This window comes from Larimichthys crocea, chromosome VI, assembly GCF_000972845.2.
Source record: "Larimichthys crocea isolate SSNF chromosome VI, L_crocea_2.0, whole genome shotgun sequence".
In the NCBI taxonomy this organism is placed as follows: domain Eukaryota; kingdom Metazoa; phylum Chordata; class Actinopteri; family Sciaenidae; genus Larimichthys; species Larimichthys crocea.
The window spans coordinates 3,221,256-3,246,807 of record NC_040016.1 but is presented as its reverse complement, the minus strand read 5'-3'; the positions used below and the strand labels follow the sequence as shown (position 1 = coordinate 3,246,807).

The following is a 25,552-nucleotide window of genomic DNA, read 5'->3' as shown; positions in this document are numbered from 1 at the left end:
TATGAATAAAAAGTGTTTAATGTGTATGTCATTGTTTTTTGTTTTTTGTTTTACTAGGAAACCGTTCTTTTCACATTATTTTTTCTTTTTCATGTATTCACAATGTAGCATAGGAGTAGCGGTCTTCAGCTCTGTATTTGATGTTTAATTATAGACGTACCTGTTTTGCCCTTTGGCCTGTGTCTTAAAGCCATGATGAGGTAGGATTTACACTTGATGCATTACCTGATTTAAGTACAGTATTGCATAATATATGAAATAGGTCCCAACTATTGGACGTTTGTCATATACTGGGGAAATTATTTACCTAAAAAAATATCAGTTAAAGGTATTTGATGATTTCCTGCCATGTATCAGGAGCTTTAGCACACCCCCAGGCTAACCACATGTTAAAAAAGTTTATTCTAAAGGGCAAATCCATCAGCTGTAAAGTGTTATGCCGTTACACGGACCACAGAGGGAGCTAGCTGCTACAGTTCAGTGGGAAGTGTAAAGTCATTTTGACAGAAACCTCAGATCATGTGACACACTTGGATCTGTAAGAATATCTCAAATCCTCCCTTGTGGGGACACCAAAGCTACCACTGACACATTTTATGGAAACGTCCAAATTTATTGTGTGGTCTGAAAGTATGAAGCTATATTAATGGAGACTGAGTATGTTGGTGACAAAGCTGCCACAACAGAGCTTCACACTCACAACACATCCAGTAAAACACTATGCACCAGTTAACATTGTGCAACATCCCTGCAGCATGTAAACAGCACACTGAGTAGACAGCACTCAAAACAGGGAGCTGATAATTGGCCGTCATTGTCACAACATACAGAGCCATGCCTTCGGGATGAGTTGCCTAGCAACACATAGGATAAGTGTGTTACACAGTGTTCATTCTCGTTCCTTTGCATTAGCTCTCCAACCACTGAGTCGACTCTGGGCAGGAAAGTGTACTTGACCCCGATGCTTCACACCCTACAAAAAAGCGTGTGCGTGCGTGTGTTCACACCACAAAATTATTCAAACCCTGGTGAGCTCAGCGTGTTCTCACTTTATAGCAGACACCGAAGTGTGAGTGTGAAGGAAAGCCTCTGTTCTTCACAACTTGGATGCAAAGAGGAACAGAAAAAAAAGTCTTTGAGGAAGTGGCAGATTGTCAGCAGGCATCACGACACACTGTTCCTGAGGATTGCAGTGTTCTTTAGAGCAAAAGCCTGTTCACCACACATCTATCATGACAGTTGATGGTAATACCCAAGATAATGTTTGAGAAGCCTTGTAAATTAGCGAATCATCAACTGAATATTGCATTTCCATAACGTGGGCAATTTGAGATAAATATTGAAATGGTTAAAGTCAAAGGAGCAGAAGTCAAGATATTTGACTTTTGGCTCTTAGTTGAGTTAAATCTCACAGGTGTCTGTCCAACTCCACCAGCATCACCTGTAACACAGACCCAAAGCCAAGATAGAAGAAGAAAAAATTTCTCCATCACATTTATCATAGACATGCAGTTAAATCAGCCATGTTAGGTCGAAACATAATTCTTGTCAAATAATAATACAATGCTGATTTAATCTTACTCTATATTTGTCTTTATTTTAGTGTAATGAAAACATGGTAGAATAACAGATGATATACTGTACATATACTCCTAATGTATGCAACCACTGATGTAGATGGTTTTTTTTTTGTTACGTGTCTTATTCTTGCATAAAAAATAAAATCTAAGCATTGAGTGCTTAGATTTAATTTTTAATAATAGATGATGTTCCATATCTATATCATATATCTGTCACAGCCACAATACAAAGTATGACCTACGGTATCAGCGTAAATATAATTACTATAATGTGGAAACTAGTGTGTCTGAAATAACAAAGAATTTAAAAGCGTATCACACAAAAGATATTTATTTTCAGCTGGATATTCATGGACAAACATCTGGATGAATGAATGAAACCCTGTGTGCGTTGAACAAGTCTAAAACATTTCTATTAACATGGGGACAAAAGTGCTTTCTTGTACTTCATTACAGGGTAGTCACTATACCAGCGTTGCTATCAGTCACCGGGATGATGACTCTGAGGGTGAATTCATCTTTCTGTGACTCTCTCTCTCTCTCACTCTGTCTCCTCCCCCCATCATGCTAAAAATTAATCCCGATATGTACGCCGCCTAACTGGTGCAGAACGAGACCAGGGCTAATGCCATTATCCAGAAACATTTCCAAAGCTCGTCTTTTTTTTTGGTATCTAATCATGTTTCATTGCTTTGTGTCGGTACAGGCATGTGAGGATAGGTTAATTAACAAGTGAGCGTGAAATGTATGAATCCCTCCAAATTCGGTCGGCTGTGACATTCTCTGCAGAGAATGGTTTGGCCGGAACATCGGGCAAAAACATCATATTTTTTCTGACTATGCATCTTTAACGTGGGTAGTTACATTTCTAAGATTCTGTTTGTGTGATTTTTACCCCTCAAATCTCTTCACTGACTAACAGAACAGTTTGAATGTCATAGATGTTAGTTATTCTGCACTTGAAACAGCATCAGCACCAGAAGATATGGACATGCTCTAGTAGCGGTTCCAGCTGAGCAGTAATTGCTGTGGAGTTGTGGCATGTTGCATTGTTGGATGAGATGGAAAGTGACTGACCTAGTTCTGTGCTATAATTCCTCTGTGTCGCAATATGAAAGAGGCTTAAGCAAAGGAGAAGAATGGCAATTGTTCCCATATTGCTCTGCAGTTTTCTTTACTAGTCATACTGCTTTTTCCTTTGAATCTGATGGTACCTGTTTAGCCCCATCTGTTCAGATTGTCTGTGAGGGTGCCAATCATGCAACACATAACTAGACAAGAGTAATTACACCAAATTGTACCTTTCACGGGTTAATTTGAAGCCATCATCATGCTCACCTGTAATAAGGTGCTTTAATACGCTGACTTGTGAGGCTTGCAGCTAGAATGTGAATATGCACAAACCCTGCATAGGTCTTTGTCCTGCATGCATGTCTCTTTTCTACATGCACACACACTGGCCTTTAGCTACTGTACGCAGGTGTGTTCCTCACTGGGTCTGCAGTACACAGTTTCTCAGATGCGTTTAGACACCTGTCAGTGTCTGTCCCCCCCCCCTCGAGCACAAAAATGAGGTTGCTTGAGCACATACACGCAAACCTTGGGAAAGGTAGAAAACCGGCAGTTGAAGGCAAATATGAAGCTGTTATCCACATTTATGGTACCAGTTGTAATTAACAATACAGTAACACAGTGATGGAACTGAGAGATAATTGGCTACATCTGTGTTCCCTTCTGGTGTTTTGTGTCTTTTTTTTCCATAGCATGCTTAAAAATGGAGAGCAGCTCTTCATGTGTTGATTTTACTTGAGCTTCAAACTGTCAAATAGTCACAAGCAGGATAAAGAGACAAAGACAAAAGCTACAAAGATGAGCATAAAACACAGTTGGAACTGATTAGAGTTAAAGGTGAAATTCAATCATCTCATCTGACTCCCAGCAAGAAAGGAAATATTTCCAAAAATGTCAATGTTTGTTAGTTTGTTTAAAACTGAAACAACACAATCACAGCAATAAAATCCACTCAAAATCAAGACACATTTTACTGCAACAACCTAACTTGGTCTGGTATGACCAAGTAGTAACCTCTGTGATGTTTAGCACAGCCTGTTATCACATGATATTGTTGATACAGTTTGGTGAAACATAGAAATAAAATGAACATTTCTTTATGTGGAAAAAAGAACAACAGTCACTCTGACATAAAGTCACAATAAGTATAATTATTTATACTGTCTACAGAACTGTCAAACTGTGCAGTAAGGTCAGACCACAGGCCTCCATGAAAGCCAGTAATATGCCTCAGATGTTATTATCGGAAACAGTTCCCAACTAAATGGACGAAACACACAACAGACTCTGTTCTTCTCGCTCAGATCATTTTCATTTCCTGTGGTGCAAATATTAGCCAATCAGATGCAACGATTATCTAATCGCATGCACAGAACAGAGCCCTTCAGGCTGGGTGTGTGTCTGTGTGTGTGCGAACAAGAGGGGGGTAACGATAGGAAAATGTTGTATAATTAGCCACGCTGTCAGAGCAGTTGCACTTGGCTTTACATGAATTGCCATCAGTGTAGAGACCAGGAAAGCCCCGCTCACTCTCTGTTGAGTGCAGTGACATCCAGGCTTCTCTCTCTCCTTCTCTCTGCCTGGGCAAACTCATAAATGACAATCCAGCAACCGACCGATAAAAACAGTCGGTCGAGGATGATCACACACAGTCACCTGTGTAGTGGTGTGAACATGCATGAATGGAGCCTGCCGTGTTCCTGGCTGTTCATTGCGTAATGCAAGTCTCCACAAAGTGAGTCACGTTTGTGGGTCGGACTGCTGCTTTTCCAAAGTTTGGCGCGTTATCATGTGGTCCACTGAGGACCTGCACAGACTTCACCTCAGATAATGAACTCATAAGATAATGAACGGATAAGGAATCATTGAAGTTCAAATATAGGCCTATTGCACATCTAAAGATCACATCAAAACATATGACATCAAGATATCATACGTACCAAATAGTAATGTAAAACCATTAGTTATGTTTTTCAGGGGTAGTTGGTGTCACTATCTATACTTAATGTGATGTCACAACCCTGGAAGTCACAGTGTTGTTGTTCGACAAAAAAAGGCTAACTATCATCTACTATCATATTGTATTTTTATTATTATTGTTATTATATTATGTTATTATTATATTATTATTATTATTATTATATTATTATTATTATTATTCCTATTTATGTCTGTTCCATGAATTCCACACCTGGTAATACGGATTTTTGAAGGTGTGTACTCCCTACGTCTCTCAAAAATTCAAACCAGTTTTTTAAACATTGTTTTTAGCTAAATGTGACAAAATGTTGCTGTTATTTTCAGAGCGAGACACTTTACAAACGGCACCCCATACATCTCATCATTTCCAGCCAATTCTTTAGCTCAGCTGGCTCTGTTAAAAAGTATGTAGACCAAAAATCTTTTTTCGCTCTATTTTATTTTGACATGCATTTTAACCCAGACACACACATGCAGTACAAGGTACAAGGGCTCATAGACATGCAAATGTGGAGAGAGATGGTGGAGTGATGGGCAGCCCCCCTGAGAGGCGCCCAGCCCCCCTGAGAGGAGCGGTTGTGGGGGATCGGTGCCTTGCTCAAGGGCGAACTGGAACCTCTCCAGCTACCAGTCCACCATATTTTTGGTCCATGTGGGACTTGAACCGGCCACCCTCCGGTTCCCAAGCCAAGTCCCTATGGACTGAGCTACTGCCGCCCCTATTATTATAAATAATAATAACAACAACAATAATAACAATAATAATAACAACAACAACAATAATAATAAAAATACAATGATGATAGTAGATGATAGTTAGCCTTTTTCTTGTCGAACAACAACACTGTGACTTCCAGGTTTGCTGACATCACATTAAGTATATATAGTGACACCAACTACCCCTGAAAACATAAACTAATGGTTTTACATTTCTATTTGTGTACATATGATATCTTGATGTCATATGTTTGGATGTGATCTTTAGATGTGCGATAGGCCTATATTTGAACTTCAATGATTCCTTATCCATTCATTATCTTATGAGTTCATTATCTGAGGTGAAGTCTGTGCAGGTCCACTGACAGGACCACATGATAACGCCCAAACTTTGGAAAAGCAGCAGTCCGACCCACAAACGTGACTCACTTTGTGGAGACTTGCATTACGCAATGAACAGCCAGGAACACGGCAGACTCCATTCATGCATGTTCACACACATACACAGGTGACTGTGTGTGATCATCCTCGACCGACTGTTTTTATCGGTCGGTCTGCTGGATTTGTCATTTAATGAGTTTGCCTAGGCAGAGAGAAGGAGAGAGAGAGCCTGGATGTCACTGCACTCAACAGAGAGTGAGCGGGGCTTTCCTGAGTCTGCTACACTGATGGCAATTCATGTAAAGCCAAGTGCAACTGCTCTGACAGCGTGGCTAATTATACAACATTTCTCCTATCGTTACCCCCCTCTTGTGCGCACACACACAGACACACACCCAGCCTGAAGGGCTCTGTTCTGTGCATGCGATTAGATAATCGTTGCATCTGATTGGCTAATATTTGCACCACAGGAAATGAAAATGATCTGAGCAAGAAGAACAGAGTCTGTTGTGTGTTTCGTCCATTTAGTTGGGAACTGTTTCAGATAATAAGCCATCTGAGGCATATCTACTGGCTTTCATGGAGGCCTGTGGTCTGACCTTATTGCACAGTTTGACATCATGGAAATGTTCTGTAGACAGTATAAATAATTATACTTATTGTGACTTTATGTCAGAGTGACTGTTGTTCTTATTTCCACATAAAGAAATGTTCATTTTATTTCTATGTTTCACCAAACTGTATCAACAATATCACGTCATGACAGGCTGTGCTAAACATCACAGAGGTTGCTACTTGGTCATACCAGACCAAGTTAGGTTGTTTCAGTAAAATGTGTCTTGATTTTGAGTGGATTTTATTGCTGATGATTGTGTTGTTTCAGTTTTAAACAAACTAACAAAGATTGACATTTTTGGAAATATTTCCTTTCTTGCTGGGAGTCAGATGAGATGATTGAATTTCACCTTTAAACTCTAAACAGGTTCCAACTGTGTTTTATGCTCATCTTTGTAGCTTTGTCTTTGGGCTTGTCTTTGTCTCTTTATCCTGCTTGTGACTATTTGACAGTTTGAAGCTCAAGTAAAAATCAACACAGTGAAGAGCTGCTGCTCCATTTTTAAGCATGCTATGGAAAAAAAAGACACAAAACACCAGAAGGGAACACAGATGTAGCCAATTATCTCTCAGCTTCCCATCACTGTGTTACTGTATTGTTAATATACAACTGGTACCATAAATGTGGATAACAAGCTTCATATTTGCCTTCAACTGCCGGTTTTCTACCTTTCCCAAGGTTTGCGTGTATGTGCTCAAGCAACCTCATTTTCGTGCTTGAGGGGGGGGAACAGACACTGACAGGTGTCTAAACGCATCTGAGAAACTGTGTACTGCAGACCCAGTGAGGAACACACCTGTGTACAGTAGCTAAAGGCCAGTGTGTGTGTGTGTGTGTAGAAAAGAGACATGCATGCAGGACAAAGACCTATGCAGGGTTTGTGCATATTCACATTCTAGCTGCAAGCCTCACAAGTCAGCGTATTAAAGCACCTTATTACAGGTGAGCATGATGATGGCTTGAAATTAACCCGTGAAAGGTACAATTATGGTGTAATTACTCTTGTCTAGTTATGTGTTGCATGATTGGCACCCTCACAGCAAATCTGAACAGATGGGGCTAAACAGGTACCATCAGATTCAAAGGAAAAAGCAGTATGACTAGTAAAGAAAGACTGCAGAGCAATAATGGGAACAATTGCCATTCTTCTCCTTTGCTTAAGCCTCTTTCATATTGCGACACAGAGGAATTATAGCACAGAGACTAGGTCAGTCACTTATCCATCTCATCCAACAATGCAACATGCCACAACTCCACAGCAATTACTGCTCAGCTGGAACCGCTACTAGAGCACATCCATATCTTCTGGTGCTGATGCTGTTTCAAGTGCAGTAATAACAAAACATCTATGACATTCAAACAGTTGTGTTAGTCAGTGAAGAGATTTGAGGGGTAAAAATCACACAAACAGAATCTTAGAAATGTAACTACCCACGTTAAAGATGCATAGTCAGAAAAAATATGATGTTTTTGCCAGATGTTCCGGCAAACCATTCTCTGCAGAGAAATGTCACAGCCGACCGAATTTGGAGGGATTCATACATTTCACGCTCACTTGTTAATTAAACCTATCCTCACATGCCTGTACCGACACAAAGCAATGAAACATGATTAGATACCAAAACAAAAGACGAGCTTTGGAAATGTTTCTGGATAAAATGGCATTAGCCCTGGTCTCGTTCTGCACCAGTTAGACGGCGTACATAATCGGGATTAATTTTAGCATGATGGGGGGAGAGACAGAGTGAGAGAGAGAGAGAGAGAGTCACAGAAAGATAGAATTCACCCTCAGAGTCATTCATCCCGGTGACTGATAGTAAGGCTGGTATAGTGACTACCATGTAATGAATGTACAAGAAGCACTTTTGTCCCCATGTTGAATAGAAATGTTTTAGACTTGTTAAAGCACACAGGGTTTCATTCATTCATCCAGATGTTTGTCCATGAATATCCAGCTGAAAATAAATATCTTTTGTGTGATACGCTTTTAAATTCTTTGTTATTTCAGACACGCTAGTTTCCACATTATAGTATTATATATTTAACGCTGATACAGTAGGTCATACTTTGTATTGTGGCTGTGACAGATATATGATTATAGATATGGAACATCATTTATTATTAAAATAAAATCAAAGCACTCAATGCTTAGATTTTATTTTTTATGCAAGAATAAGAACGTAACAAAAAAACCCATCTACATCAGTGGTTGCATACATTAGGAGTATATGTACAGTATATCATCTGTTATTCTACAATGTTTTCATTACACTAAAATATAAGACAAATATAGAGTAAGATTAAATCAGCATTGCACTATTATTTGACAAGAAATATGTTTAGACTTAACTGCATGTCTTCTCCATGTGATGGAGAAAATGTTTCTTCTTCTATCTTGGCTCTGGGTCTGTGTTACAGGTGATGCTGGTGGAGTTGGACAGACACCTGTGAGAGTTTAACTCATACTAGAGACCAAAAGTCAAAATATCTTGACTTCTGCTCCTTTGATTTTAACCATTTCAATATTTCTCTCAAATTGCCCACGTTATGGAAATGCAATATTCAGTTGATGATTCGCTACTGTTACAAGGCTTCATAACATTATCTTGGCTATTACCATCAACTGTCATGATAGATGTGTGTGAACAGGCTTTTGCTCTAAACACTGCAAATCCTCAGGAACAGTGTTGCTAGTGATGCCTGCTGACAATCTGCACATTTCCTCAGAGACTTTTTTTTCCTGCTCCTCTTTGCATCCAAGTTGTGAAGAACAGAAGGCTTTCCTTCACACTCACACTTTGGTGTCTGCTATAAAGTGAGAACACGCTGAAGCTCACCAGGGTTTGAATAATTTGTGGTGTGAACACACGCACGCACACGCTTTTTGTAGGGTGTGAAGCATCAGGGGTCAAGTACACTTTCCTGCCCAGAGTCGACTCAGTGGTTGGAGAGCTAATGCAAAGGAACGAGAATGAACACTGTGATAACACACTTATCCTATGTGTTGCTAGGCAACTCATCCAGAAGGCATGGCTCTGTATGTTGTGACAATGACGGCCAATTATCAGCTCCCTGTGTTGAAGTGCTGTCTACTCAGTGTGCTGTTTACATGCTGCAGGGATGTTGCACAATGTTAACTGGTGCATAGTGTTTACTGGATGTGTGGTGAGTGTGAAGCTCTGTTGTGGCAGCTTTGTCACCAACATACTCAGTCTCCATTAATATAGCTTCATACTTTCAGACACAACACATAATTTTGGACGTTTCCATAAAATGTGTCAGTGGTAGCTTTGGTGTCCCGCAAGGGAGGATTTGAGATATATCTTACAGATCCAAGTGTGTCACGTGATCTGAGGTTTTCTGCCAAAACTGACTTTACACTTTCCAACATGAACTGTAGCAGCTAGCTCCCTCTGTGGTCCGTGTAACAGCATAACACTTTACAGCTGATGGCTTTGCCCTTTAGAATAAACTTTTTTAACATGTGGTTAGCCTGGTGGGTGTGCTAAAGCTCCTGATACATGGCAGGAAATCAGGAACTACATTTAACTGATATTTTTTAGGTGAATCATTTCCCTAATAATATGACAAATGTCCAATAGTTGGGACCTATTTCATATATTATGCAATACTTTACTTAAATCAGGTAATGCATCAAGTGTAAATGTGTAAAAGTGTAAAAAGAAAAAATAATGTGAAAAAAACGGTTTCCTAGTAAAACAAAAAACAAAAAACAATGACATACACATTAAACACTTTTTATTCATAGGAATATATACTACATCAGTATGTGTCACTGAGAGCTGAAAATAGGTCTGCATGTTTACATTTTAAAGTGCTGTGCAGTATATACAAACACACCAATAAAGCATCACCCCGTTGAAGCTACAAGAGCGGCGCCACAGCAGTTTTAATTCATCTACTCGGAGACAGAAGTAGATTCCTGATTTATTCAATTTAAGCAACACTAGGAAGCACTTACAGCTCATGTTTGCTTCATTGAGGGGACTACTATATTCGTGACGATCAAGAGTCAGGTGGTGAAAGGAGTGAAAAGTGCTCGATGCTGTGCTAATCTGAAGAACATGCGACATTTCACTGCTCCATGTCATTGTCATTCTGCAGAGTTTTCATTGCCAGGCCCCACAGTGTTACACTGGAGATAAACTGGCCCTCACTGGACCTGTAGGACCCAGTACCGGCCCTGCTAGAAGGTGTAAGAGAATTACAGTGATTGTCTGTGGGAGGCAGGTAGGGCCTGCCCACCGCACCTCTGCTCATCTCCACTGTCATGTTCCCATTCTCTACATATGGACCGTACACAACCTCCTGAGGCAGGTGGGGTTTGGTGGCAGTCATGGCTGCACTTCTCTCCTGGTGGTTGGAGGAGAGGAGATGATGGGGTACCAGCGAGCGCAGCTCTGGAAGGGGGGTGGGTGTAGAAGCTGGGCTGAGGTGCATGCTGGGAGGTGTAGTCTCTATATGTGACGTCGGTTGTGGTGGTGAAGTAGGCGGCGAGGGTTTCTCTAACCCTGCATGGGGCATCATGCTGGGAAAATGCTGCTCACTGGTCACAGCAGGAGGTTTAGTGTGGTTGACAGGTTTGGAGAATGAGGCTGCTCCATCTGAGCTACGAGGTGGGTCAGAGCTGTCAGTTACCGGGATGTCGGCTGGAGCTCCCTTGCAATGCATGTTACTGTGTCTCCTCAGCATGGCAGAGCGGGTAAAGCTCTTTCCACAGGCGTTACAGACGTAGGGTTTCTCACCAGTGTGTGACCGTATGTGACGCTGCAGGTCCCCGGAGCCAATGAAGCACTTCCCTGCATCAATTATGAACACATATTAGGTATTAAGCACTGTGCATTGGTTATTGTTATAGTCATACTCAAAAAAAAACAATTCTATGTATTTGATGGTGCTAAATAAACTTTCTTAAGATTTGATCCATAAGGCACTGATGTCTACATAAGTCTGTCATGCTTAGGAAGCCTACCAAAATAATGAATAAATATAACGAGGGTATATTTGGTGCAGACAGGTCCATCATGTATTAAAAGATGCAGGAACTATGGATTATTTTGTATCAGGTTGACCTTCCCCCCCATTAAAATATGTTTTGTTTAAGGCTGAAACTATTATTTTTATCATTGATTCATCTGTCAATTACTTTCTCGATTAATCATTTGGTCTATAAAATGGACAAAACCAGTGAATAATGCCCATTATAATTTAGTAAAACACAAGGTGATGTTGTCACGATGTTTGTCTAACTAGAGGTCCACAACCTGAAGGTATAGAGATGATATGCACATGAGATAAAGAGCAAGCTAGAACCATCAAATGATGAGATTTTTTCCTTAAAAAAAGTGGCTTGTGTGTATTTATTTATGTGTTATACCAATGTCTAATAATACTTCTAACAAGACAGAGTGTGTTCCTTACCACAGGTGGCACAGCTGTGTGGTTTTTCTCCAACGTGGCGGGCTTTATGCTTCAGAAGCTTTCTGTGCGTGTTGAAGGATTTTCCACACTGGTCACATGTGAATGTCTTGTCGGTGGCGTGAGTCCTCTTGTGCTCCTTGAGATTACTCAAGTTGTTGAATCCTGAGCAACACGACAAGTACAGTCAGTAAAACACCAGTCATACAAACACAAAATGTGTCATAATTTTCCACGGTACCATCAACCATTCATACATTTTCAACTTCACAATGAGACCATCACCTGCTAACCAAAACATGCAGATGGACTAAGGAATTAAAGAACTTCTTCTGTTTAGAGCAGTTTTTTTTTTTTTACCTCGACCACATATATCACACAGATGTGGCTTCTCTCCTGTGTGGACCACTTTGTGACGATGGACATCCCCTGAAGCAGTAAAGCTGGAAAAGTAAATATTCAATGTTTAGACAAGTGTAGGGACCATTAGGGTTTATGCTTCTAATGCAGTTAGTCAGTCATCACCACATATACTTTATTATTGCCTCAATCTGTAAGTTAAAGACAGGAATATATATGAGGAAACACATACAGTACATAGATGGTGCCTTACCTTTTACCACATAACTCACATATGTACGGTTTCTCTCCAGAATGTCGCCGCAAATGTGTCTGTAAATTCCCAGCCTGTAAAACAAAAACTATCGGTCAAATATCGCCGTGTAATTTTTCCATTCAATAATTACTGTGGGAAATCAGAATAGACACCAGATGATACCTGAGAAAAGTTTTTCCCACAGACATTACACTGAAAAGGCTTCTCACCTGCAACAAAGTGCAGTGAAAGCGCATGAACATTTTGTCACAATTAGCTCACAGTCATTACTGAAATGTGTTAATAAGGCAGTTATTAGCAGTACATACCGGTATGTGAGCGCTTGTGCAGCTCCAGGTTGCTCGGGTGTTTAAAGATCTTCCCACACACCTCACAACAGTACTGCTTGTGCCCTGTCTGCTGTGCCGGCTCTGGCACACTCTTCAGATTTTGCTCTTCTTGGTTTACAGGTGGAGGACTGGGAAGTTGTGCATCTGTTGGTGCCTCTGTAACCTCCTCCATGTTTGCATTTAGGCCCTCAACGGGAGCTTCTGAAGCTCCAGTCTGGACCACAGACTCTTCTTGAAGACTTTCTTTCGGACAACAGACAACGGGTTCACTGACTGATTCAGCAAACATCTCCTCCAAAGCCTTCTGAGACCGGAGGTAGTTGTATTTCTTCAGGTAGACGGCCTTCTTTGGGCGCACTGGCTTGTTGAGCATGGAGTCTTCTGTGTTAGAGTTGGGGGTGTTTAAATTATCTGACGGTGTTAAAGAGGAGACAGGGTTCTTTTCAGCTGCCACAGATGTGCAGGGAGGACTGGGCTGAACTGTGTTTCCTGAACATACAGGAGTGTGGCTGCTTCCCTGGCTGACCCCGAGCTGACACTGCTGCTCCTCCACCAGCACCAAAGGGCCTGGGCCTTGATTTGACGCTGCACTATTAGTCTGAATTGCACTTTGCTTGAAGTACTGCTTACTGTAGAAGTTACGGAGCTTGTAGCCATGGACAAGCTGTTTTTCAACGGGTGCTTGAGTGCTGCTAGCTGTGTCACAGTTTGAGCCACTATTAGGTACGGAAACAGACATCCTTTTGCTGTGGTCTATGTCACTGCTGAAGCCAGGCCTCTGGGTCTCAGAGGGACAGTGAAGGTCAACATCATGAGGAAGACTGCTCCCCAGGAGGCAGTCGTGCTCTGAGCTCAGCATGCCCGGGAGAGAAAATGACGGGATTTCCACCGGGGGAGGACAAGGCTTGAGGAAAGCATTACACATGGTCTGAATGTTTGGAACCTGCAAACACTGAGCAATGTCCAGGAGCGCTTGAACATTATCTTGGTTTATGTCAAGATGGGAGGTGTACATGTAGTCCAATATTTGACCGATGCCACTAACATCCTGGATGACCAAGTTGAACACCTCATTCTTCTGACTGGGGGAGTTTTGGAATAAAGACCTGGAATAAAGAGCAAAGTACGACATGATTACATAGCTAAATGATAACAGGGTTCCCACACCTTTTTCATGAACAAATTCAAGCACTTTTCAAGCACCTTCAAGCACCAGTTTTTCCATTTTTCCAGCACCTTTAAATAGGTAGCCTACTAGTTGTGTTTGCCATGATGGTCATGGGAAGCGCAGCGGTGCCACTGTATGGCATAATAATATGGGTCTAATTAGCATTATTTCATATGGTGGTAGATTGACTGTTTTGATTTTTAACTAATTGTGAATTGGCTTGTATTCTCAGCTTGTGAGCGGTGTATTGTGTAACTACCATAGCGCAATAACAGTGACAAATAGACATCACACAAATTTCAAGCATTTTCAAGCACTTCACAAAAAATTCAAGCATTTTCACAACCTTGAAAACACTGAATTGAAATTCAAGCATTTTCAAGGAATTCAAGCACCCGTGGGAACCCTCTGATAAGGATGGATGGAAATATGCCACTGATTCAATGATGTGTCACTACAATCAATATATATAAAAGACATGCCGGCACCTGAAGTAGGAGCTGAAAGCAGCCAGGACATTTTTGTGGGCTTTGAAGCAGACACCTTTGACCACCAGCATGCAGTCACAGAGCAGCCCCTGGATCCTCTGCTCCTGGAGCTGCTGCAGCAGGTAAGAGCTGTGGCTGGACAGGGTGTCCATGGTCACTCAACTACTGAACCCTTCAACTTCTCCATCAAAAGGACTGTAAACAAGGGGACAAAAACAACAACAGTAATCATTCCTCTGGCTGAGACAGTCCTTGAAACGCAACAATGTTAAAAGTGCTGCAAGCTTGTCCTGGCAGCATTGTTCAGATATTATCCATAATGTTATAAACTGTATAATAAACTGTATAATTCAACGACCGCGCAGATTACAGGGTGTCCGAGCTGCGAGACCACCCATGCAAAAATTGGACGAGCACCGCCAACAAGCGGACCAACGCGAGTCAGCGAGTCTCTCATGAATGAGACTTCAAACCGGGAACGCGAGTCCTAAATAATGTCGGGGTCAAAAAGGTTTGACATAAAACAAACGAGTCCAAACCTCGACATGAAGTGTCAACCTCTTATTTGGATGATGGGTCACTTTTCGACTGTGATGTGACGTCGCTTCCTGGTGCAACCCGTATTACTGCGGCTAAACATAAACATGACATAATGTGACGGGTTGTTTTTTTTTAAAACTTGGAAGTAGTGATAGTGTAGTTATATTGTAAGTTATATTATGAAAGTCATAACACACATTTAGCTCATGAATACAATAATAGAAGGTTTGTACAGGATTCGTGTCCAGCTCGGTCGGAACTTTTCTTTGGGTGCGTTTTCACACGGAAGATTACTAATGCCGCTGTGGCGTGTTGGGGGTGGTCACGTGTGTTTTAAAAAGTTTATGCGCACGGAAGAGAAGAAAGCAGACGAGGTGATCGTGGCGAGTCTCTGCTGCTACACGCTTTGATACATCCTCCATCACCAGACACGGCTCTGTTGTAGCACCCATTAGCTTTGGGTGTCGTTATCTGCCTGTGTTAGGCCGGGAACGGTCTGGTCCCGCTTTCGCACGAGAACTGCACCGCATCACTCCTTAGTAACGACTCTTTTCAGTTTGAATCAAGCAGTTTTGAATCAAAAAGTGTCACTACAATGGTTTTCTTCACCTGCAACGGCTGCGGTGAGTCCCTGAAAAAAGCTCAGGTAGATAAACATGTGACCATGTGCCGAGGTTGCCAGGTCCTGTCCTGCATCGACTGTGGAAAAGACTTCTGGTAATGACTTGCTTGTTCTGTTAACAACTACTAAACTACAACTACCACAAAGCTGAGTCCACGTGTGTGATGTTTTCTTTCTTTCTGTTGAGCAGGGGTAATGACTACAAGAACCACGTTAAGTGTATCAGTGAAGATCAGAAGTATGGAGGCAAAGGCTACGAGGCTAAGGCAAACAAGGGAGATGTGAAACAGCAGCAGTGGATCCAGGTGAGGAGTGATGCAGTATGTGTCATTGAATAGGGTTTTTGTTTGTTTGTTTCTAAGTTGATCCTTCTTCTCCTGCAGAGGGTCCATGAAGCTATGAACAAACCTGGAGTCAGTGCAAAGCTCAAGGATGTGCTCAGACAAGTCAGTACGTACGATAACGTCCCAAGAAAGAAGGCCAAGTTTCAGGTCGGTGTTGCTTCAGTCCGCACTAATGAATGTTTTATTCATTAGTCTGTAATGAATAGTTCTGTGTTCGTTGTTTGTGTGTAGTGTGGGGCCGCATGCATAAACTATTCCACATTCATTGTTTGTCTTTTCCCTTTAGAACTGGATGAGAAACAGTCTTAAAATAGCAAACACCAGCCTTCATGATGAAGTGTGGGACATCCTTGCTGCAGCTGACAGTGTAAGTTACTTATTTGACTCCTTCCCTGTGTTTATCAGTCGCTGCTGGTGAGCATAGAGCTGGTGAGGTAAAACTAGTTTTAGTTATTTTAGTTCAAATCCAAAGGAATGCGATTTAGTCTGCTCTTAGCAGCTTTGAATTACATTTGAATCTTATTCAGTTTATACCATATTTAGATTATCTGCTATTGAAACAAGTTTGCTATTTGTAAATGCAAAACTGTCAGGTTAGTTGCTTTTATATATATATTGTTCTGTAGCTCCGCTTTGATAGTTGTAAACAAAGGGAAAACATGGCACACTCTAATACCAATTTCTGTGTATAAATTTCCATTTTTTTTCAATATTCCTGACCTTCATTACCCTCTCGTAATCGTACAGACTCCTGAGGCTCCCCAGGAGACCAAAGAAGCTAAAAAGACAGTGGCTGAAGTCAAAGTGGATACTAATGAGAATGAGCAGAAGCAGAATGGCGGTCCAGATGTCGAGAAGAAGAAGAAGAAACTGAATAAACAGGAGCGTAAAGAGGCCCGTCAGCAGAAGAATGGCAAGGCTGTGAAAGGTGCCGAAAAAACAGTTGCACAGGAGCCAGAAGAAGACCATGCGGGCAAAAAGAAAAAAAAGGACAGAAAGAGGAAGCACAGCTCTGAGGAAGATGGAGATGAAGAGCAGAATGGGCATGATGCAGAAAATGAGACATCTAGCAAGAAAAAAAAGACAAGTAAGACAACTTTCTACCCACAATCTGTTTCTGGATGCTGTTCTCCTTATAGTGTTATCTAATCAGCCACTGTTGTGTTTTTACTTCTCTGTATTATTCGTCACAGTGCAACTGTCTCTTTAAGGAATACTGTTTCCAAGCATCACTGATGTGGAATAGCTAAATGTTTGTATCAGCACCAAATGTAGATAAAAATGTAGATTGAAAAATGTTGGAAGTGCTTCTATGCCATTGTGTTTGAAAGGCATGAAACCAATCCTTATTTTTAATTTAATGATTACTTATGTTGATAATTACATCCCGTTTTCAGCTGCAGAGGAGCCCGAAGAGACAGAGGAGACAGAGGATCAAGCGGTTCCCAAAGGTAAAGATCTTCACTAATAACTCTGATTGACATCTTTGAGAAAATAAATAATGATGTAAAGGGATAAATCCACCAGGGGTCAGTGTTGCGTCTTTTGTTGGCACCGAATAAATGACCCCTACCAGCAACTCAATTATGTTTCTGATTAACTTTCAGGCAAATTCAACTGGAAGGGAAATATCAAGGCAGTACTGAGAGAATCACCTGATCAGGAACTGCCAGTGAAGAAACTCAGGAAGAAGGTAAGACATGAAGTGTCTTAATTATGCTGTCAACTGTATTTCTTGGTTTGTACAACATCCCATTTGACTTCTAAATTTACCATGTTGTCCTTTTTAAATATCATTTTAAAATGAGATTTGTCTTTGATTTAATGATTCTAAGAGCTTGTTCCTCTTTTACAGATTTTGGCAGCATACTACTCTTTCACAGGAGATGCAAATTTTAAAACAGAGGAGGATGTGCTAGCACTTTTCAACAAGAAGATAAACAACAATCCCAAATTTAAAGTTTTGAAAGACAGAGTTCGACTTGTAAAGTAGATCTGTTAATCTCACCCGTCTGGCATGAATTGTATGTTGTTCGTAGTCTTTTAAAATGTAAAAAAACCATTGTTGTCTGTCATCCTCCATTGGGTGTTTTTATACAGGTGACATAAGATTACATTTATAAATTAAATTAATTTTATTACTGAATTACATTTCCTGTTCCTTTTTTGCCCTAGCCTAATCAGCATGGAAAAGACATTTACAAATTACCTGTGTCAGTGTTTTTTATTGTATAAAATGACAATAGTGATAGACGGCTGCTCTGTTCCACATTCCAAGCCCACAGTAAGGCTGGGAAATGGCACCTTATCTGTGGGATTGGATGTTAGAGTGGGGGAAGGGAAACGGGAGAGGTGCACCTGAGGTGAATTTGACTCTCACACGGGACGAAGCTAATGCACATTCCTCGGCACCCCGAACGGGGTTCACTTGGCCAGGGACACAGAAGCTCCATAGAAGCAAGATGCTTGGTGTCAGCCTCAGGTGAAGTTTTAATGCTGTCTGATTTTCCACCACTAGAATGAGCAGCCTCTTTACCCTGTACACACACACAAACACACACAAGCGCACACACTCGCGGGAGGAGCTACAGGAGGAAATCTGCCCAGCTTTATGAAGCTCTGCTAATCCCAGCAGGTTTAACACAGATGCTCATTCATCACACTGCTTACCTGTAATTGTATATTGCATACTTTGGGTATTAGTCAAGCTGTTACTCAGGTTTGCGAGTATTAAAATGCTGTTCTCTAGTCAGTGAGACTCAGTATTGCTTAATGCTTTTGTTTCAATCAAGACCTCACAGGATACTCAGAAAAACTTAAATTCTTTCCGTTGCAAATGAGGTCAACATTTTATATCTGCCATTAGATACTGAAGGATATGTTGCTATCTGTTTAGAGATTATTGCAGAATTAACTGTGTGGTCATATGTTTTATATGGGGGCAGTTTCACCCCCGAAACTTTGGTCATAGTCATAACTAGCAAAATCGTTTTCAAGTAAATGGTGTATTAAAGTAAAAATATGCATTTTCCAAAAGGAGAAATTACATCTTTTTTTTTCTTACATAAAATAGTTACATTCATAATATAATCTTGTTAATTTAAATACAATCTGATTTTCCTGCCGCAGTCTTGTAAATGAGCAAACTTAAGAGTGATGATAACAGACATTAGGCTAGTTTGACTTTATGACTCTTGTCATACATTATATTACATTATATTTGAGAATTTACAATTATCCTTAATTTAAAACACACTATTGGTTATGGCAGTACACTTGGGGTTTGCTGTCACAGCCTTCACTCTCTGGTATGACTAGTAGCTTAGTGGCTCATGTTGGCAAAGCTTAGATACTTTAGATATTGTACTTGTACTGTACTAGTTCCATTATGTATTAGTGTTTCTCACTATCCTGTAATTGTCACTCAACACAGGTTACATTAGTTAAATGTTGTCATCACACAGAAAGCACTGTACGGCAGTGAAGACACCTACAGTATTTTTTTCAAGATGTGGTGAACATGACTGTATTTCAGACTTCTAAAGCAGGGCTTATGAGATAAATAATGTGGCGTCAAGCAGTGTAGAATGAGAGACATGAAGCAGATGTCAACTCTTTGACATTCGGCAAAGGGGACAATAAATCAAAAACACTATGTATTAGGCTGCATACTATGTTTTTTACCATCTTAACAGGCCCAGTTTATCTCAGTAATATGAAAATCTATTTGTCTCTCGTCCTTTAGGCCTAACGCAGACATGTTGACTGTGAAGGTGCGATGTGAGTTTGGTAGCCGTGTGTGTTATTTCAGTAATTTCAGGTCACAAACACCAACCTGATTATTCTGGGGGGCCGTGACTCTAAAAGCTTTGAGAACCACTGTTCTAAAGGACGGCATATCAGAGTGTATGCTAATATTCTTATCAGGTGCATCTGTACATGAACAAGAAATGCTTGAAAGTGACTACATGCCAGAGAGGTCCATCTACCCTATTAACTTAAACAAGGGTAGGTAAATATTAGCAATACAAATACTGTCCAACAAAGATAGAAACTTAAAAAAAACAGATAAAGGCCTAACATCATATCTCAATGCTGGTAGTATAAAGTATTAGACTGCATTTATTTTAGGTTTACCCAATAAACTGGCAACAGATTGGCAAAAGTGGGAAGTTTTAAACAGTGGTACATTTCTTCACTGCACCACTCTCTCTTTGCCTCATTGAAGCGTTTTTTTTTTTTCCCCCGGTTGAGACTGAAATGGAACAAAGGTATCAGCAGTGTCAAATTCTTGCCAGCGCCATGTAAAGGTATACATTCAAGATAAACTGGAATACAGCCAGCTACTATGCATTCTGCAAAGTTTATGAGGGATGGGAGCAAATGTGCTTTGTCACACGTTCTTGTTCAAATATCCTCAGTTACCCCTTTGAGGGTAGATTTTTCTGCCAACCCAGTGATCCAGTGTGTTTGATGCTTCATGGAGGATACACACTTATGCATCTCAAATGATTGCATCAGACACAATCTTCTAGGAAACAGGTAATGAACCAAAAGAACAGGCAAAGGTTTGATGTAGCAATGATTTTACTGTAAATGTGTGTACTTAACAAGTCTTATATTGTCTGCCTCATAGAGTTTGCTATTGCCAAGTTTGTATCCATGTATGCAAACAGGGAAACTAAAATATTGTTCTAATGCAGCTGTAAACCAGTCTAGTTTGATTTATTAGTACAGGTGTGTTTAAATACAGGGTCTTATGCAGCCAAGTACTTAAATTAATAATCAATTATTTAAATTTTTTAATTTTTTTGTTTCTAATCTAAAAAACTACAACTGTCGACTTCAAGCGCGTCATAAAAAAGCGACGCCGTGTCTAACAGGAAGTATCTTCTAATCACTAGTTAGCCTGTGGAGCAAGTGTAAGTTTAATGGTGGCATTAACACAATGCTGAACGAAAGTGAACTGGCAACGCTGCGGAACAGATTTAAGAAAGATGCGGAGTTTCTCATGCAGACATCGACGTCCGGTGACGAAGGTGAAAAGAGTAAGTTTCAGCAGCAGCTAACGTCGTTAGCCACCTCTCTCATTAGTTTCCGCATGAAGCTAAGCGTGAAGTGTTTACGGTGACGTTACAAACACAGTGTGCACAGCGTCAACACAGCTCTGCTTTGAGCACAGACATCCTGAACATCACTGTAGGTGTTAGTGGCACAGCTTTAGTGTGAGGAAACACAACCCGAGCTAGCACTCTTAGTTTGTGTGGTTAAATCTATTGAATCAGCTTGTAGCTTGTAGCTTTTGATAAAAACTGCAGCAGAAAGTTATCTGCTATTTGGGGGCTGTAAGACAACTTGTACAAGGGACAATTGTCCAAGTTTGAGGCCCTCGCTGGCAGAAATCCAGCAATTCTTGATTGTTTTGACTGGGAGCAAACGCTGGGTCAGCCCAGCAACATAATACAGGGAAACTCTATTCCTACACTGTCCTCAATCCAAGGGTCATTTCTTTGCCAGTGTAAACCGATCATTGTAATATAAGCAACAGACAAAGCATTTGCTGACAGGTCATCCCTTTTTATTAATGGATCTGCATATGTTCCAGTTTACATACTGTCAGTCGTCCTTCTGGCAAAGAGGTCTCCGTGTATTATATCTTTTATCTAAGATGGACACTAACTAACTCAGCCAACTGTTTAGGGCATGGAGTTCATTGTGAACTCTGCGCAGTGCTGAAGCACATTAAATCAACCAGTAAATTATAGAGATTAATAGCTCTCTAAGTATCTAATAGCTGAGATGTAAGATTATCTCAAAGAAAGTTATCACTTTCACCCCCAAAGCTCCTGAAACATGAAAGCTGGGGATTTAGGCCTCCTGATAAGGCAAAAGAAATCATATTTGGTAGTAAATTCATAACCATCCTCGTGCAGTGTGTTGAAAGGTTCCACTGCTTTGCCAAATGTCTAACTAATTGACATCTAATTGACGGTAAAACACTTTCGGGGATGTGTGAAATGCCAAGTGTGTTGTAATCCTTACTTCAATCTCAACGTCTTCAAAGTCTTCATGGAACGATGACACATGAATTGACAATCTCTTTTTTTTTCTATAACCTTTCAGGTCAAAAGGAAAAAGATGCTAAACCACTCCCTCGCATTAACAGACACTCCGTTTTCTGGATCGTTGCATCTGTAGGTGTGACCTACTATGTAGATTTCCTCCGTAACATCATGGAGAATGAAGATATCAAAAGGTGAGTGAGTAACGAGGAAGACGCAAAACTTTCCTTGGATGTTTTGTTTGCTCATTCTTATTGTCTACATTACAAACACTGAAAATAAAATACATCTTGTTTGAATCAATGAGTCTATAGATTCTCCTCCTTTCAACCCATATTTTTCCAGTTGGTGGTTCAATGTCGGTCTCATACTCCTCGTGATCTGCCTTTCTCTGGCCATGTTTTGCATTGTGTACCTGGAGTGGTTTAAAGGAATCGAGCACTATGACCACGAGTACCCTGCCATTCCTCCCATCACCACTGCAGCATTTATTGCTGCATCTTGCAGGTAAAAGAAATAAAATATTCCTTTCAGTCTCATAAAAACAGATTTAAACTATGGGGCATTGTTCTCGACACCAAAGAAACTAGAACAGTGTCAGATTTATCTTGAACAGTTTCTAAGAACCCCTGACATATTCAACCTCTCCTATTTAAACATGATTGAATTAACAGTTTCAAATCCTTTGGTCACCTCATTAGAGCTGAGATGATAATAGCTCATTGAACATATTGTATAATAGTGTCAACAATTTATAACAAGTCTCAGTGACTATAATTGGTGGGCCACAGCTTTCTTTGTCCTGTGATCATGATGGTATTTTCATTCATCTGTGTTGAATGGAGTCACTGATTAAAAGAGAATCTCTCAAATGAAAAAATAGTTAATTGGGATGCTGCCTTCGGCCGAATGCTTTGTTGCTTTGAATGTTTTGATCGGAGTGTGTGTAGGAGCTTGTTTTGTGTGTGTTTCTTTCATTAGCCGTACTAGAATTGATTAAAACCATCTACGAGTTCACTGGCATTTTATATCCTCCCACATTCGTCCTCTGCAGTGGCAGTGACAACATGACAGTGTAGGGGGCACCTGTGTACAGTTTATACTTTCTGATTGATCAGTACTGACATGCTACATCAAATTGAGCATATTTCTAAGTGTTATTGTACTTCCTTTGCAGCTTTAACATGGCACTGTGGCCGGTGTGGTCCTTCTTCACTCCGCTCATCCTCTTCACACAGTTCATGGGTGTGGTCATGTTCATCTCTTTGCTTGGATGAATGTGACAGGTGAGGATCATACGCTGTCATTTAATTTTCACAAAATGTGGTTTTATTGAAATCAGTAACACTGTATTTGGCCTTAAATTGTCAACAGTCAAGTGAAATCATTAAACATTACATATTTAATACCAATGCTTCATACAGAAAATTTGACATGTTACATGATCTTGTTCACCACAATGTTGACTTTAGTTTTTATAGTTTTCCTCTGCGGCTTACCCATATTACTTGAACAGCGGACAAGTTGTCAACTGCATTAATAATCTTCACTGCAGTGATATCAATACAGAAAACACACACCAAAATCAAACGCACACTTTACAGTAATGGTATACTGCCATCAGTCCACACACCTCCCTATTGAAACGCATCTCGCAACACAGCAGCTAACATTTTCAGAACACATTTAAAAACATATGTAATGGTGGCATGATCACATTCCTTCACCTCCTTGTGTTCAGACAGAATCCTGCCACATTCGCATACATGAACTCCTGATTTTCTTCATCTGCCTCAAGTTCAACTATTCTCTGCACCTGAGAGAGTCAAAGAGAGAATAAAGTATTTTCAGTATATAAAATACTTGATATAGATTTATGCAATACAACACATAAAAATGACCCGTTAACACAAGATAACTGTTAATGCTTGAACATGTTCCTATCCCAGACCGTTTAACACTATTCTATGTTGCATTCAGGTCGTTATGGTGAAAATGTTCTCAATTTGTTAAGTTTAGCAGCTTGAATTTAATTTGAACCTTATCTACCTTGTTGTTTGTGCCCCTACCATCCTCTCTCACACCTTCCTGAGATAACCTGTTGGAGACCTACACCTGCAGCAGATCTTGTTGTGAGATTAGCAGACCATTCTACTGAAACAACACAGCTGCTGTTATGTGGTGTGTGTGTGTTTGTGTGTTTTTGGCTGGGGCTGGTCAACATTGTAGGATCACTGTGGTGTTTGGATGCTGAGAGTTTTAACTGTCTCACTTTATGATTTGTCTCAAAAAATGTGATGCATTGTGTTGAGTGTTTGTCAAACAGCACTTAGGAGTTTTTAAGTCACTGAGTGTAATGAATGTTTTGAGAGTAGTCCTTTTTCACAGGGGACATTTTTTATTGTTGTAGCAGGAGAAACTGTTACTTAATAACAGTTATAATTCAATAAATGGTAAAACGTATTTAATTCTTTGAGCCTTGACAGTCAGCCAGCATACGCAACACCAGAACCTTCAGACTGAAGCAACTAAATCAAGTTCAGCCATTTTTAATGTGCACCTGAACTTTTTTTCTGCTGTAATGAGATAAAAATCGCCCCTGTGAAAAACTGTGTGCTTTATATATAAATGAAAATGAATGAGCAAACTGTCATCATTTTTTCAACTGTTTAATGAAACCAACAAAGTTTTTAAACCGTTTTATTTTTCTTGAATAGTTTGTGCTGAAGAATATAAAGACTTCTGTTCATATTGTTTTTTCTTTTCTTTAATAAACTTTTATAACATAACTACTACTTACTGAAATTGTCCTTATTTCTTGACAAAGCAGTCTTGAACAAATACATAATTTAAAAATGGCAACAATGCAAGATACATAGTTGGACCTGCGACTGCAAATAAAATATCTAAATTCAGAATCTTGGCACAACTTAATTAAAAACTCATCTGTGAGCCTTTCTGACCTATTACACATTTTTAGTCAAATTGACCAGTTTATACACCTTTATACAGATTGAAGGTAATCCAAAACAATACATCCCGGCTGTTATTGATGGCTAAATTATACGTTTATGTTGTATTTTTAATTTCCAGTTTATTTTTTTTTTCACCTCTTCATATGTGATCTTGTACTCGGTATTCAGATTTTTACTTTCCTAAGTTCTATTTTACTTGATGTGCAAATGTATTAAGAAAATGTGCAGTATCAGATGTCCTCATGCAGAATGGCTCCTTTCAGAGGAGTATTATCAGTGATGCAGCAATACACATAATTTTAATCTCTTTAATCTGAAATGTAATCTTGATTCATCAGATTTAATTTTTATATCACTTTTCATAGAGACAAAATGTAACAAAAAGTGTTTCACCTAATAAAACAGCACCCCACCCCCACTCCTTTATAAACAAAGACACAACATTTTGCAGTGTCTGGAGGAAGGCATATTAAAACATATAAAATCAAATAGAATATAATAAAATAAATAAAAAACTCATCTAAATTAAACAAATCCCAGGTGCACTGTAATTTTGTTGTTTTATTAATTCTAATATGTTTGGCAGTTTTCTTGTTTTGTCAATTCAGTGTGATACTCAGTGAA

The 25,552-nt window shown here is 40.0% G+C and overlaps 3 protein-coding genes across 7 annotated transcripts; 2 read left to right on the top strand and 1 right to left on the bottom strand.

Moving 5' to 3' along the window:
• Positions 1-10,089: 10,089 nt before the first annotated feature.
• zbtb49 (zinc finger and BTB domain containing 49) lies at positions 10,090-15,093 on the bottom strand. Of its 2 annotated transcripts, none has more exons than XM_027279013.1 (8): positions 14,925-15,093; positions 14,386-14,580; positions 12,709-13,835; positions 12,563-12,609; positions 12,398-12,471; positions 12,145-12,227; positions 11,788-11,949; positions 10,090-11,165 (listed from the first exon to the last, which is right to left on the bottom strand). In XM_027279013.1, exons 2-8 carry the CDS (start codon positions 14,535-14,537, stop codon positions 10,441-10,443), a joined length of 2,370 nt encoding a protein of 789 aa, XP_027134814.1. In that variant the 5' UTR covers positions 14,538-14,580; positions 14,925-15,093; the 3' UTR covers positions 10,090-10,440. The 2 variants fall into 2 exon arrangements, with proteins under 2 accessions (XP_027134814.1, XP_027134815.1); XM_027279014.1 differs by lacking the exon at positions 14,925-15,093 and adding an exon at positions 14,822-14,915.
• Positions 15,094-15,199: 106 nt separating this feature from the next.
• Positions 15,200-18,037, top strand: lyar (Ly1 antibody reactive homolog (mouse)). The gene is made up of 8 exons (XM_010737962.3): positions 15,200-15,642; positions 15,738-15,852; positions 15,931-16,038; positions 16,178-16,258; positions 16,639-16,978; positions 17,289-17,342; positions 17,499-17,584; positions 17,747-18,037. The coding sequence occupies exons 1-8, from the start codon at positions 15,521-15,523 to the stop codon at positions 17,882-17,884; spliced, it is 1,044 nt and encodes a 347-aa protein (XP_010736264.3). The 5' UTR covers positions 15,200-15,520; the 3' UTR covers positions 17,885-18,037.
• A 2,718-nt stretch (positions 18,038-20,755) lies between these two features.
• On the top strand, positions 20,756-24,748 carry tmem128 (transmembrane protein 128). 4 transcript variants are annotated; one of them, XM_027279030.1, is made up of 5 exons: positions 20,756-20,939; positions 22,015-22,147; positions 22,299-22,460; positions 23,131-23,239; positions 24,047-24,748. In XM_027279030.1, the coding sequence occupies exons 1-4, from the start codon at positions 20,840-20,842 to the stop codon at positions 23,228-23,230; spliced, it is 495 nt and encodes a 164-aa protein (XP_027134831.1). In that variant the 5' UTR covers positions 20,756-20,839; the 3' UTR covers positions 23,231-23,239; positions 24,047-24,748. The 4 variants fall into 4 exon arrangements, with proteins under 4 accessions (XP_027134831.1, XP_027134830.1, XP_027134829.1 ...); XM_027279029.1 differs by having other exon boundaries at positions 24,010-24,748; XM_027279028.1 differs by having other exon boundaries at positions 23,695-24,748.
• The last annotated feature ends 804 nt before the right edge of the window (positions 24,749-25,552 follow it).

Bases quoted from the DNA above. Each gene is read 5' to 3' on its own strand.
- lyar (XM_010737962.3), top strand. From the start codon at position 15,521: ATGGTTTTCTTCACCTGCAACGGCTGCGGTGAGTCCCTGAAAAAAGCT. The intron at 15,643-15,737 runs GTAATGACTTGC...TCTGTTGAGCAG, and splicing joins GACTGTGGAAAAGACTTCTG to GGGTAATGACTACAAGAACC. The intron at 17,343-17,498 runs GTAAAGATCTTC...ATTAACTTTCAG, and splicing joins GGATCAAGCGGTTCCCAAAG to GCAAATTCAACTGGAAGGGA.
- tmem128 (XM_027279030.1), top strand. From the start codon at position 20,840: ATGCTGAACGAAAGTGAACTGGCAACGCTGCGGAACAGATTTAAGAAA. The intron at 20,940-22,014 runs GTAAGTTTCAGC...ATAACCTTTCAG, and splicing joins CGGTGACGAAGGTGAAAAGA to GTCAAAAGGAAAAAGATGCT. The intron at 22,148-22,298 runs GTGAGTGAGTAA...ATATTTTTCCAG, and splicing joins GAGAATGAAGATATCAAAAG to TTGGTGGTTCAATGTCGGTC.
- zbtb49 (XM_027279013.1), bottom strand. From the start codon at position 14,537: ATGGACACCCTGTCCAGCCACAGCTCTTACCTGCTGCAGCAGCTCCAG. The intron at 12,610-12,708 runs GTATGTACTGCT...ACTTTGTTGCAG, and splicing joins GCACAAGCGCTCACATACCG to GTGAGAAGCCTTTTCAGTGT. The intron at 11,166-11,787 runs GTAAGGAACACA...TAATTGATGCAG, and splicing joins ACACAGCTGTGCCACCTGTG to GGAAGTGCTTCATTGGCTCC.